The sequence below is a fragment of the Populus alba genome, chromosome 3 (genome assembly GCF_005239225.2).
Source record: "Populus alba chromosome 3, ASM523922v2, whole genome shotgun sequence".
Lineage (NCBI taxonomy): Eukaryota > Viridiplantae > Streptophyta > Magnoliopsida > Malpighiales > Salicaceae > Populus > Populus alba.
The window spans coordinates 11,221,563-11,235,697 of record NC_133286.1 but is presented as its reverse complement, the minus strand read 5'-3'; the positions used below and the strand labels follow the sequence as shown (position 1 = coordinate 11,235,697).

The 14,135-nt window shown below is 31.8% G+C and overlaps 1 protein-coding gene across 1 annotated transcript; it reads left to right on the top strand.

Moving 5' to 3' along the window:
• Positions 1 to 9,547: 9,547 nt before the first annotated feature.
• Positions 9,548 to 12,778, top strand: LOC118038059 (pectinesterase 3). The gene is made up of 2 exons (XM_035044334.2): positions 9,548 to 10,864; positions 11,823 to 12,778. Exons 1-2 carry the CDS (start codon positions 9,781 to 9,783, stop codon positions 12,500 to 12,502), a joined length of 1,764 nt encoding a protein of 587 aa, XP_034900225.1. The 5' UTR covers positions 9,548 to 9,780; the 3' UTR covers positions 12,503 to 12,778.
• Positions 12,779 to 14,135: the final 1,357 nt, after the last annotated feature.

The window sequence follows — 14,135 nt, the reverse complement described above, 5'->3', positions numbered from 1 at the left end:
TGCATCTTGTTGTGGAGAAACCAATCACACACTCTGCTCTAGAAAAATGATATTATCGACATGAACTGTCAATATGCAGACCGATTTGTTTAAGCAATTCTTATTATTGACTAATATTGAACATGGAACTTCTTCCATCGGTACTGATTCCGGTGGTATATCGAACCGAGTCGAAAAACACCGAATTGGTCATTTTTGAAAGATTTAGAACCCATTAAAACAAAATCAACCACAAGTTCTGTCAACATCAAGTTTGAACCCAATCAATAGCTGCTGCTACTGAAGCTCGAAGCCTGATCCTCGCCTCATAATTTCTTATGCTCCACCAATTGCCACTAGGGCACCATACAGCTAAGCTCGAAAGACCATAGTATCTATGTCAAGGTGCGAAGATTCGTGATGATCTTTTCCATCAAGTACTGGGCTTTAACTATATCCATCAAAACTTGGATGCTTCCTCTACGCCTATCAATACACTTCACCAGCACATCATCCTCACTTCTCAATTTGTCTTCAAATAGGGATGTTTGGAGCCATCAGGCACGTGTTAAAGTTACTGCGGTGATATGCATATCGTCATCATCAATTGTGAAGAAAAGCTTTGAAAATTATGAAAAGGGCAGAAAGAGCAAAGAATATCAGAATGATTCACTATACTTGCTTGTGTAATTTCAAAAATGCATTCCTCCACAGGCAGCGGTTACTTCCTTGGCACAGCTCTCACATAACAATGCCAATGATACTCATAATTAGGGATGATTATTTTTAATTTGGTTTAATTTTTATATAAAAAAAATCAAATTAATATTTTTTTAAAAAACCTAAAATCAGTTCAAAACGACCAGTTTTGGTTTGATTTTTTAAGACAAAAATCAGTTCAAACCGATTTGGCTTGGTTTTTTTGACTTAGTTTAGTTTTGGCTCGGTTTTTTTCGATTTGATTCGGTTTTTTTCCGAGTTTTTTCAGTTTGAGTTCTATTTAGTTTTTTTAAAATTTTAATTGGTTTAATTGATTTTTTTTACGATTCAGTTTTTTTAATTTAATTATTTTTTGGGTTTTTTCTTCACTTTGCTCACAGCGGTCAAGACAAACAAAGCAAGCAATCACAGTGTGCGCGTGTGAAATTAGAGAGTGACAAAGCTTAAATTTAATGAGGTTCGTTTTCATAGTGTTAAATTAATCACATTTATATCTTATAAAATATCACAAGTTGAATTGAATATTATAATTATGTTTAAAACACTGGCCACTGTATCCATGATATAATCTTAATTATTACCTATATTGTGTATCTTGAATTTTTTTTTAACCGTAGTTGTTTTAAATAATTTATCCATATCTTAATTAATTTTTTAAAATTTAAAAATAAATAATTAGATAAATTTTTAGTGTTTTTAAATTTTATAATACTCAAATTAATAATTTTTAAAAATATAAATTTAAAACTTTATTAGTTGACCCACACTTTTCATATTACCTACCCCGATTCTTGAGTGAGTGACTTTTGCGTCTTACATCTCATTTTTTTCATAACTCTATCTTCAAGCTTCGCGTCGTGTTTTTTTTGTATGTTATATTCTCCTCCGCGTGGGGAGTTTTTTCTTTTTAGTCCTTGAATGGACTCTTTTAGGAAATAATATATAGTGAAATTATTAGGATTTAAAATTTACATGTGAACATAGCTTAAATTTCCAGGCCTGTCTTCATTAAATACACGATTGGTTCTTAGGGTTTGGGATTTTATCATAATTATCCTCATGATTTCGATTTCGATTCTATTTAATTTTATATACATCAAGAGGAATTATAAGTGTAAATGCAACAATGATCAAACCCAAACATAGCAAAAATACAATAAAAAATGAAACTATTTTTATGATTCCATTCCCATTATTTTGTGAATAATTTCCAAGCCTATCATCATCAATCACGCGCAGAGAGCACAATTCTGATCACTTCAGCCTTCGTAAAACGACACCTTATCGCTTAAAGTCTTCCTTCCATACACCTGTGATATTACGAGCCAGCCACAATTATTTTGTGGAAATTCTGCTATTATATTATGATTCCATTTCCCATCTCCCACAACTTGCACGTATCCTCTTAACTCTCGTCACTGTCATTCGGATTTCGGACTGGACGATAGCTAGGGAAGCTTCATTATTTGGTTATTTCTTTGAGATTTACGGTGAGAGAGTGAAGTTATGTTGTTTTTTTTAAATATTTTTTATGATAAAATATATTAAAAATATATATTTTTTTATTTTTTAAAATTAATACATCGAAACGATTCAAAAATATATAAAAAAAATTAAAATTTTAACAAAAAAAATTAAAATTTTTAAAAAATGCAATATAACCGTAATTCCAAAAACTCATCAAGTCTAGCTCTACCCTCCATGTGCCCGCTTCCCTTTCGAGATCAACGTTATATTTTTCTTTTCTTGTCCGGTGTGAAAACCAGCCAGTTGCCTGTTGACACCTTAATCAGTGAAATTTTGGTTAATTCTGGTCATAATTCAACTTTTTTTTTTTTCTCTCTTTTTAGAATAACCAAACTAAAGTTATTATCAAAGAATATAATGCAATACCCAACCAGAGCTTACCAATTTCTAAGCAGCGATTTAAATGCGGAGATGTGTTTTGAGGATTTGATTGCAAGGAGTGTAAATTGTACTAAGAATGCGATGTTGGAATTAGGTTGAAAATGGATTTTTTTTAATAACATGTTTTAATGGCTTTTTCTTCATCATTTAAAAATCATAAGAAGTATAAAAAAATGTATAATTTTACATTTAAAACCAAAAGTAATTAATTTGACAATAATGTTTTTGTTTTCTTCTTACTATAAACACACATGTTATCCATGGTTAAAACTAATATATTAGTATGGGTTAAATAATAAATTTATTTCTTATAGATTATAATTGTCATAACCAAATTTTTGAATTTTCAAAATAAAAAAAAATAAAAATAAAAAATAAAAATAAAAAAATAAAAATAAAAAAAAATAAAAAATAAAAATTATTTGAGAATTGGGAAACACATTAATGTCCACAATCCCTCATGGAAATGGAGGCATGAACAAAAGCTTTTGGAGACTAAAAGAACACAGAGAGAAAGATGAACAAAAACCAGAAAAAAAAAAAAAAAAAAAAAAAAGGTGGAGGAGAGAGCAAATGAACAAACAGAAGAATACCAGAGGGACTAAAACATGCACACGGCGAAAGACAGACCAAAAAAAAAAAACAGAAGTAGAGGGGAACATTGGTTAACCAGCCCTCCCTCACCGTAATCTTCTTCTTCAGGCAACAGCTCCAGGTACACTCTTCTTCCCCTTCCCTGCTTTGCAAATTCAGTAGTTACAAAGGGAAAAATAATTACCTTATCACTGTGCAAAGCATGTATGAGTATTTTCACGCATGCTTTGCATAGTGACAGTTGGGTCACTAGTTTGGATCAATGACCGGGTTCGGCCGGGCCTGAGCCTCGGGCCTAGTCTACCCAATCCACTTTATTTTACCCTTTTGTTTTGATATCTGGTCGAACAAGTCCTTTTTAAATATCAGAAAATTCCAAAAAAATTTGTAGACCTTTTTGAATTTATTTGTAGGTTCCTTGTATTTTTTTTAAGTATTTCACTGTATAATTGATCTTTAAACTTTTACTATGAAATGCAAATCTGGTATACAATACATTTGTTTTTTTCTTCTTAAAAATATAAAAAATATGCATGCATTAATTTAAATTCATTTCACTAGTTTATTCACTTATGTCAGAGTTGGGAATACCATATGTTTATTTTTCTACGTAATATTTACCAACTCCAGACTTTGAAATATTCGTGGTTGAATATTCAATGACGCTAGAGTCATGAATATTATAAGCAAACCATCATAGCATAAAACCAACAAAATTTTAGTAATTTAAGACAAAATCAGCAATGCAGCCTGCCTCAGGCATAACATTTAAGGGGTGATAATATCTTCTCTTTTACGTAATCAGTCACATATCATAGAATCTATGTTGACCAGTTAGGATTTTAAGTGACAATAATACTAGGTGGTGACTCTTTTAAACAAGTATTTTCCTATCTAAGAACAAAATACTAGAAATCTGTTTTTTTCATTAAAATTTCAAAAACATTTAAGGCCACTGCGATGTCGAGTGCGACAATAATTATCAAATAAAAATAATATATCTACTAACAATTGCATAAAATACATATAATATTAATTATTTTGGCATCGGGTTAAATTCATTGAAATATTCATTATTTTCAAATTTCATATCCTAGCAAACACTTATATATTACTTATCTAAAATATTATTATAATTATTAATTAGTATTAGTAGTAGTAGTAGAAAGAAAGGTATATGAATATGATGAGTATAAAATGTAAGATAAGAAAACTAATGTATTCACACATTGTGCATACTTATTGACCTGATTGCAAGTCTTAGGTTATAAATTGGTAAGTTTAATTTTTGAGTTGGTGAGTCCATCAAGGTTTATTCTCAAACAATTTTTCTTTATTATTTTATTGAAATAATGTTGTTTAGAAAAAAAAAATAAAAAAAAATGAAATGACATCATTTTAAACATAAATTAATAAAATTCACAAAGTTGATCCCATCGAGTCTAACCCAAGTTTGTTAGAGTTTACGATTGACATGTTAGGTCATCTAAATTTGACGAAATCAACTCCTAACTTGGTTTGAAAGTAAAATCAACTCGGGCCAGTCTTTATGTTGGCAGATCATTGAGTCAATCCACTGGGGCAGGCTGAATTATAGCATGTGAGAAGAAACAATTCAGACAATGTATTAACCATTTTGTCCTTCGCATTGCACTGAACAATTCGCCTTGTCAGCGGGGGTAGAGCCCTTTTTTTTCAAGGGATCAAAATGTCATTTGCTAATTGATCGGGGACAATTTAATAATTTAATGTTTTATATACAGTAAATTACTTTATCACCCTTAAAAGCTAAAAACATAGGCCTATTGTGGAGGAGCTTTTGTGTATACTTGATTTTATTTACACAGTTAAAGGACGGTTATACCTTTAAAAGCTAAAAAATATTGACCTTATACAGAGGGGTTTTTTGCATTTATATATTTTTTGTACAATTAAATGACATGTCTAACTTTGACTTGAAAAAATCAAGCCTGATTGGGGAGTGTGTTTTCGTCTTTGTTGTCCTTAGAGGCTTTTTAATAATTTAAATTATTAAAATATTAAAAATCAATATAAAAGGGCAAAGTGTGCTACACATGCTTCATTATCCCCCACATCAAATTGGAGGTGCATGGGTTGTATTCTAATAGCCAAAATCTACCAACAGTCATTTCATCCGACATGTCAAATGCTCGCATAATTGTTAGAGTGGCATGTTTGGTCTAGTTGGCGGCGATTTGACGATAAAATTCAGATGGATCCTCTAAATTGTATTTGTCTTAAAATTTGTCCTCGTTTTTTTTTATATCTATTTATTTTGATTTTAGTGCTTCTTAATGATTTTTTTTGTTTCAATCTCATCTCTCTCTACATTTATTTATTTTTATATTTAATTTGTTTCTCATCCCTTTTGTTTTAATAATATAATATCTTGGGACACGAGAGACTTAGGAAAATTGAGATTTTCTAAGAATGCTCACATTTTTCTTAAGAAAAGTTGAGTGCCTCAGTACCAAACGATCCTAGGACATTTAATGTACAGTACGTTAGATTAAAACATTGTTACAAAAGATTCTTTCCATAAGCTACCAAGGCAACTGGGTAAGACGGTGCAATTATATTATTTGGTCTGTAGCTAAGCAAACGGCGCCAGCACAGGGACTTTATATTTTTTTTGGTGGGTTGTTTAAGAACCGCCGGTCCGAAGGAGCTAAATAAGGAGCTGATTGTGATAGGAATTAATGAATGGAGCTGGCAACGCAATCCCATGAAATGAACTTGCTCAGAAGGAAGCAATCCTGGCAAAACCAACCTCTATCTCCGGCACATTAAATTATTCATGATTTCTTATTAACTTCTTGAAGACTTCTAATCTAATCGAGAAGTGATACGAATTAGAGGTGATTATTTTCAATTTAGTTTGGTTTTTATTAAAAAAAATTAAATTTAATTAAATTTAAAAAAAAATCGGTTCAAACCGACCGGTTTCAGTTCGGTTAGGTTCGTTTTTTAGGAAAAAACTGGTTCAAATCAGTTGGCTTAGGTTTTTTTTTTGGTTTGGGTTCAGTTTGGTTTTTTTTGTTTCAAACTTATAAAATCGAACCGGTCGGTTTTTTTCAAAATTTTAATCGGTTTAAGCAGTTTTTTTCACGATTTGGTTTTTTTCAGTTTTCTTAAATTTAATCGATTTTTCAGTGTTTTTTTTTTTTTTTTGTCTGGCTTGGTTTTTTCCAGTTTTTTCTGTTTAAGGTTCGGTTTTTTAAATTTTAGACTTATAAATCAAACCGAACCAATTATTTTTTTTAAAATTTTAATCAGTTATTTTTCACTATCTGATTTTTTTCATTTTTTTTTTCAACTTTCACAATTTAATTAATTTTTCAGTTTTTTCTCACCCCTGGTAGAAACTCTTATAAACACTCTCGAGGAAGGATCCAATTTCACAATAAAAAACAAATAAAAAAAACTAATCGTGTTGTCTCAAGGATTTATACAAGTGTCAAAAAGATTTTAACTTGTACCCAAAGTACTTAAGATGAACGAAGATTTCGAATAAAACTATAAATGAAAATTTTAAAAAATGTATGTGTATATATATATATATATTTTACGTATGTTGACAAGTAAAGTTTTGAGCAATTTTCATTTTAAACTGAGGTCACCTTTTATTTTATAAAAGATAATTGACAAATATATCTTACTTATTTTTTTTAGTTTTTTTTATTAAATTAGGACATTGAACCATTGTCCATGCGACTATTATTTTAAGTCGGCTATGTAAATATCTTGTGTTTAAATTTTAATGTTAACTTGTATGGATGATTACTCTACTTGTGAAGTTATTATTATACATTGTGTTAAGATATGTGTAAAGTAAAAGATAGAATTAAAATAAAATAAATAAAATAAAAAGGGTGATGAATTCATGGTTCCGTATAAACATTATTATTGCTAACTGACTAAATAAGTGATTAAAGTTGAAGATGGCCCACGTCAAGAAGAAAGTACCTCATGTTAAACTTGTAGTCTAATAGCCTCATGCGGCTTCCTATAAATAAAACAAATAAAAGAAGAATTATGAAGAAAAATAAGATAAAAAGGCTAAAATTGACCTACCAAAAATATATAAAAAAAGAAAGAAATTGGGAATGATTATGTGCGTAATTATCGGCAACACGGAGTGAGATCCTTCATAGTCACCCCCATGTGGCGAGGCGAAAAAGAAAAAAGAAAAAAGAAAAAGAAAGAGAAAGAGAGCCCATTTAAAAATAAATTGAAGTCAAGAGGCTATTGTTGTGCTGTCCCATTCGAATCCAACTCGGTGAATCGATCGATCATAAGGTAGAGCGAGCTCGCTCGCTCGTCTAGTGTTGTCCCCATTCAATTGTGCAGACTGCAAATGAAACAATTAATCAAAGAGTGTTTTAAATTTTTTTATTTTAAATAATTTTTTATATGTTTTCAAGATTATTTGATATGCTAATATTAAAAATAATTTAAAAAAATAAAAAATTTATATTTTAATGTATTTTTAAATAAAAAATATTTTGAACGGTTATTGCTATCATAATTTCAAATTAGTTCTAGAGAGCTTATTTTTTTTTTTTCACTTTGATTTTTTTTTAGGCTATTAATTTTCCTAAAAACATTTAGTCCTTAAACTATGTTTATATAAGAATTCAAATTTAATAATTAATTTTAAATTTATTTTTTTATATAATTATTATGATATTAAAAAATATCTGAACATTAAATTATACATTTTTTAAAATTAATTTAAAATCGAGTTGATGAGACATTATTTTTTAAAAATAATATCTCAACATGCAAATTTACTAGTCTAATAATGATGAGTTGTAAATTCAAGAGGAGTGTAAAGCATTTCATAACCTTTACTGCTCATTCGTTACTTAATTTGTAAGTTATAATCTTCGTTGCTGAATTTGTAAGTTACAATGACAAATTAGTTATTGTTTCACCGAAATTTCATTTATTTCCTGTTTATGTGTATTAAAAAATGTTTTTTAAAAAAAAACTTTATTTGAAAAAAAAAATTAAATTTTTTTTAATGTATTAATATCAAAAATAAAATTTTAAAAATAAAAAAAAATTATATATTTTTTTAAAATAATTTTTTTTTTAAATAACCATCATCATAATATAAAAAATACTCTATAAATCCATGGCACTAGCCATGTAGCTGTCCATGCTAACCTCCTTTAAGCTAAACCGCTTAGGAAGGTAAACCAAAGGGCCGGACTAGCTTATCGAGGAGGGTTAACACTTAACAGGCTGTCTGCAACCCATTGGTTGAAAAAGTCTGCCGAACCAGGAATGAGACCATTTCTCACAATTGATGGCAAAAAGGAACCTATTTAATTATTATTATTATTGAAAACTAAAAAAAGAAAATCTTACCGTTTCATAAATATCCGGCCCAGCAGACACAGCTGTTTTGATTTTATTATTACAGAACTAGACTATGGGCATTAAAAAAAAAAACAATTAGCATAATGATTGGTTTTGTGCCCTCTGTTTCAGCTCCATAGACCGCGTGAGCATGGAGGAGGATGCTGCTTTCAACTTTCTTTGAGTACATGTGGCAATATCTTCCTTCAGTTTTTAATTACGACTTGGCTTCAGCTTCCCCGCTGGATCCCCTTATTGCCTTGGTGTCAAACGGAATCGTGTTTTACTTGTTTCATGCATCCACATACCCAAATTTTTAGTGTCTATTGTTTTTGAAATATTTAAAAAATAATCTTGTTTTAAATTAAATTCTTAGTATTTTGAGATTATTTTAATATACTGATATTTAAAATTTATTTGAAAATAAAAAATATATTATTTTTCATATATTTTCAACCAAAAATAATTTAAAAAACTACTGCTATTATTGTCATAAATACCCCCTGTCTTTTTGCTTATGTTTATTATTATTATTATTATTATTTCTCTTCTTTTAATCGTTTCTTTTAACCTTTTAGTAGATTAATGATGAGTAACTTGGCTGGAAAGAAAATAAAAAAATCATTAATAAATACTGAAAATAATAGCGCAAGTATTTAAAAAATTACAACGGATTCCCAAGCATCAAGTTTTTATTATATTCAAAACCTATTTATTATTATTTATTAAATAATAAATTTAAATATTCATGCGCAATTTATTAAATTCTAAATATTATTTATTAAATTTCAAATTATTATTTATTATTCAAAGTAGTTTATATATATATATAGTGTTAATTTCGGTTGATAAGAAATGGAACGTTCTATACTTTGTTAGGAGAAAGGATGGCAATGATATTTTCTTCACACTAAATATAAATAAATAATATCTAGACGAAGAAGCATCGAAGAAAGGCAGGGAGATCCCATTCCCATACATCTCTGCCTCCCCTGCCTTTATAAAAAGACACCAGCTCAGAGACAAACCAAAGTCCCACCCACCAGCTCCCATTCAACGAGCCCACACGCATTTTCACACCACCGATTTAAAGCTTAGCCGCGCACCCTCAAAGCCCTCACATTATTCCCAGTAAAGCTAGCTAGCTCCCTCCCTCCACAGATTAAAAAAAAAAAACACAGAAAGCAATTTATGGATTCTATCAATTCCTTCAAAGGATATGGTAAGGTGGATGAGGCAGAGCAGCAAGCCTTCCGGAAAAAATCGCGGAAGCGTTTGATCATTATCGTTGTCTCCTCCATTGTTCTTTTAGCTGTGATAATTGGTGCTGTTATAGGAGTTGTTGTGCACAAACGAAACAACAAGTCATCATCCGACCCGGTTCCTCCTCCTGAGTTGACTCCGGCCACTTCATTGAAGGCGGTTTGCAGTGTGACTCAGTACCCAGCCTCATGTTTCTCCAGCATCTCTGCCCTTGAAATGGGTAACACCACAGATCCGGAAGTGCTTTTCAAGCTCTCTTTACGTGTTGCAATGAATGAGCTCTCCAAGCTCAAAGACTACCCCGATAAGCTCATACAAAGCACTAATGACAGAACCCTTCAAGATGCTTTGAAAGTCTGCGCAACCGTGTTTGATGATGCTGTAGATAGACTGAATGACTCCATATCATCAATGGCTGTTGGTGAAGGTGAACAGATTTTATCACCAGCTAAAATGAATGACTTGAAGACTTGGCTCAGTGCTACAATTACCGACCAAGAAACATGTTTAGATGCTCTGCAAGATTTGAGCACTACAAAGCTTTTTAACCAGACACTTGATCAAGTCAAGACAGCAATGGAGAACTCTACCGAGTTCGTTAGCAATAGTTTGGCCATTGTTGCAAAAATCCTGGGTTTGTTGTCTGATTTCAAAATCCCAATTCATAGAAGGTTACTTGGATTTGAAAGAAGCCATGTTTCAGAATTTCCTCAATGGGTTAGATTGGGAGATAGAAGGCTACTTCAGGAGTCTAATCCGACGCCGAATGTCACAGTGGCGAAGGACGGCACTGGGGACTGCAAGACCCTACGTGAGGCGGTAGAAAAAATTCCAAAGAAGAGTGAATCAAGATTCGTCATTCATGTTAAGGAAGGTGAATATGTGGAGAATGTGATTTTGGACAAAAGCAAGTGGAACGTGATGATTTACGGTGAGGGGAAGGGCAAGACAATTGTTTCAGGAAGTCTAAATTTTGTTGATGGAACACCCACCTTCTCCACTGCCACTTTCGGTAAGTCCTGCTTTCTCAATTTGATTACTTTACCAATTATGATTTTAGATCTATGCATCCATGACTCAAACTTCACAATTGTTTTCTTGGTTTCTCCACGAGTCTTTCTTTGTTTCACACTGCATGATCATTGCCCAAATTTTTGAAACTTGGAAGACACATGAATGATCCATACTGTGCCATGTGAATAGTTCAGCTGGGAAATAGAGCAACTAGTAGCAGAATGGCATCTTCTAATGAAAGGGTTAGGAAAGGCACATGGATTTGAATGTCCACTCCCCCATGTGAACTGATGGGGGCAACGCTTACCTAAATTCTGCTGGTCTCTGTAAATGTTGCTTTGAACATAATAAATTAGCTCTGTGGACCCACCATGTGCTTGTCTGTCTTCTGATCTATGGCCATCATTCCTGATGGTCCCATTTTTTCCCCATAATCCAAACGAAGTGACGGGCCTGCGAGTATGCATAGAGATTAGGACTTTTGACTTATTTGTGGTTTTTAGTATCGTCACTAGTGGAACTGACTGCTGTAGTTTTCAGGTCAGAGATAGGTATAGCGTAGCCTTAGGGAATCAAAGTGCATTAATATCAACATAAAGAAACTTTAACGACAGAACAAGTGACAGATGCTCGTTGCTTTGTTACTGTAGTTTGTGTTGGCCGGCACCACTTGCACTAGTAGAACATGGATTCCTCACTTTCTGTCCTAGTGTTGTCACCCAAAAGAGGCCCTTCAAACCCAAAAGAAAAGATATTCAAATCTAAGCTTGCTCCATGCCTGCACTTACACTTCTCTAGGAGGATGCTGTTAGGTTCTCGTTAATAGCGAAGCTGACCAGTCAATTCTGATAGGGTCATGGATCATGTAGTAGCTAGTGGTTCAAATATTTGATTTTTTTCCGAAAGCTACATCCTTGGAAATTGAGTTCTAATTAGTATTCTGTTGTGATCACCAGCGGTTGCCGGCAAGGGGTTCTTTGCCAGAGATATGAAGTTCATTAACACGGCTGGGGCAGCAAAGCACCAGGCAGTGGCCTTCAGGTCCGGCTCGGACATGTCAGTATTTTATCGGTGCGCCTTTGATGCATTTCAGGACACACTCTATGCTCACTCAAATCGACAATTCTACCGTGAATGTGACATTACCGGCACCATTGACTTCATTTTCGGCAATGCTGCGGTCGTCTTCCAAAACTGCAACATCCAGCCCAGGCAACCCTTAACCAACCAATTCAACACCATCACAGCCCAGGGAAAGAAGGATCCTAATCAAAACACTGGCATTTCAATTCAGAAGTGCAAGTTTTCTGCTTTGGATAATGTTACAGCTCCAACTTACCTCGGTAGGCCTTGGAAGGATTACTCCACCACTGTCATTATGCAGTCCGATATCGGGTCATTCTTGAAACCATCAGGTTGGATATCATGGGTCAGTGGTGTGGATCCACCGGCCACCATATTCTATGCAGAGTACCAGAACACTGGTCCTGGTGCTATTGTTGATGGAAGGGTTACATGGGACGGTTACAAGCCAGCTCTTACGGTGGACGAGGCAGCGAAATTCGCTGTAGACTCCTTCATCCAAGGCACCGAGTGGTTGTCGCCAACCAGCGTGACGTTCCAATCAGCGTTATGATTTAAAATTGTTGGGAAGGTGTGATTGTGATCAAGTGCCATGATCCAATGTCGGTCAAGTTTGGTAAATTAAAATATCACCAGAAGAGGATGATTTTTACCTTTACTGTTTCTTTCTTTAGAGAGGAGAGGAAAATGTTTATAGACATTAGTGTTCAAACTTTCTTCTTTTGTTACACATTTTATTTTTTATTTTTTCTTATAAAAAAAAGTGTCAGAGTTTATCCTCAATGTACATGTATACCTCCCTTTTCAGCTTTCCACCTCTTTTAGATGATTTTTGTTTATGCTATTTTTTAATTAAGGTTTAATTGTGATTTTGCTTGAAAGTATATTTTTTTTATCTTTAAAATAATTCACTCTACACTGCATATTTTGAGAGCACAAAAATACTACAAATGCGGAGGATTCTTCTTCTTCTTCTTTTTCTTTACCTTTTCTTTTCTTTTCTTTTTCCTGGTTACGTTTACAGCCTCTGTTGTTTCTTGGTGCTTGTTTAGAGGGCTGAGCTTCTGCTAAGTTCTTGAGGTAATTATAATCTTGGTCCCTGTAGTTTGTCGAAATTAATTGTTTGATTCTTAAAATATTAAAAATAACAAAATAGTCTCCTGCCTAGTGTTGACACTCCTCAACACTGTAGATTTTATTTTTTAAAAAAATCTCTTTTACTTCTTTTGTTTCTCAAACAAGGGAAAAAAATTGAAAACATTAAATGCAAGGAATATTGTGTGTACAAATTTTAGAAAATATGAATTAAATAGATTGCTTTTTAAACCATGAGATCTAATTAATTAATTTTGTTAAGCTTTAAGTACCATGTTATAATCTACTCGAAGTTCTTTGATCAATTACACTTTCTATACTAAAAGATTTAGGGTTAGCGTTTATTTATTTATGGTATAATTAATTAAAAATAATTTTTAAAAATAAAGTTTTTAAACTCAATGGATTCTATCACCCATGTTATAGATTTGATGAGTCAAGCTATGAAACTTGGATTAATCCAATTTATTATTGTTTCAATATTAAAAAAAAATCAATTTAATTTTTTGGATCATTTTGATGTACTAATATAAAAATTAAAATTTAAAAAATAAATAAATAAATATTATTTTAATATATTTTTAAACAAACAATACTTTAAAAAAATAATATATATATTTGATCTCACGGTGGATAATAATTTTTATTAAAAAGAATGGATAAATTAACTATTTTGATTAAAAAAAATAACATAAAAAAATTTAATTGAAGGGGAGATATTGTAAATGGTAGGAGAAACTCAGGTGAATGATGAAATGTTTTAGCAGAAGAGAGAAGAGAAATGGGGAAAAAGACGCAAATGATTTTTAATTTTATGGGCTGCATTGTTCGGAGCAACACAACCCGCTTTGAGCATGTTGTTAGGAACAACAAAATCTATTGATGTTCCCAATAACACAATTTGTATATTTTTTTTTAAAAAAAAATAGTTGTGCTTCACAACCAATAGATTACGTTGTTCCCAATAATGCAATCCTTTAAACTATGTTTTTTTTTTTAATATTTTTTTATATTATACCACTTTAGTAATTTTTTTTTGTTGAAAGTGATATTTTCAAAAAATAACTTATGCATCAGATATATTTTTTTTC

Bases quoted from the DNA above. Each gene is read 5' to 3' on its own strand.
- LOC118038059 (XM_035044334.2), top strand. From the start codon at position 9,781: ATGGATTCTATCAATTCCTTCAAAGGATATGGTAAGGTGGATGAGGCA. The intron at 10,865-11,822 runs GTAAGTCCTGCT...TGTGATCACCAG, and splicing joins CTTCTCCACTGCCACTTTCG to CGGTTGCCGGCAAGGGGTTC.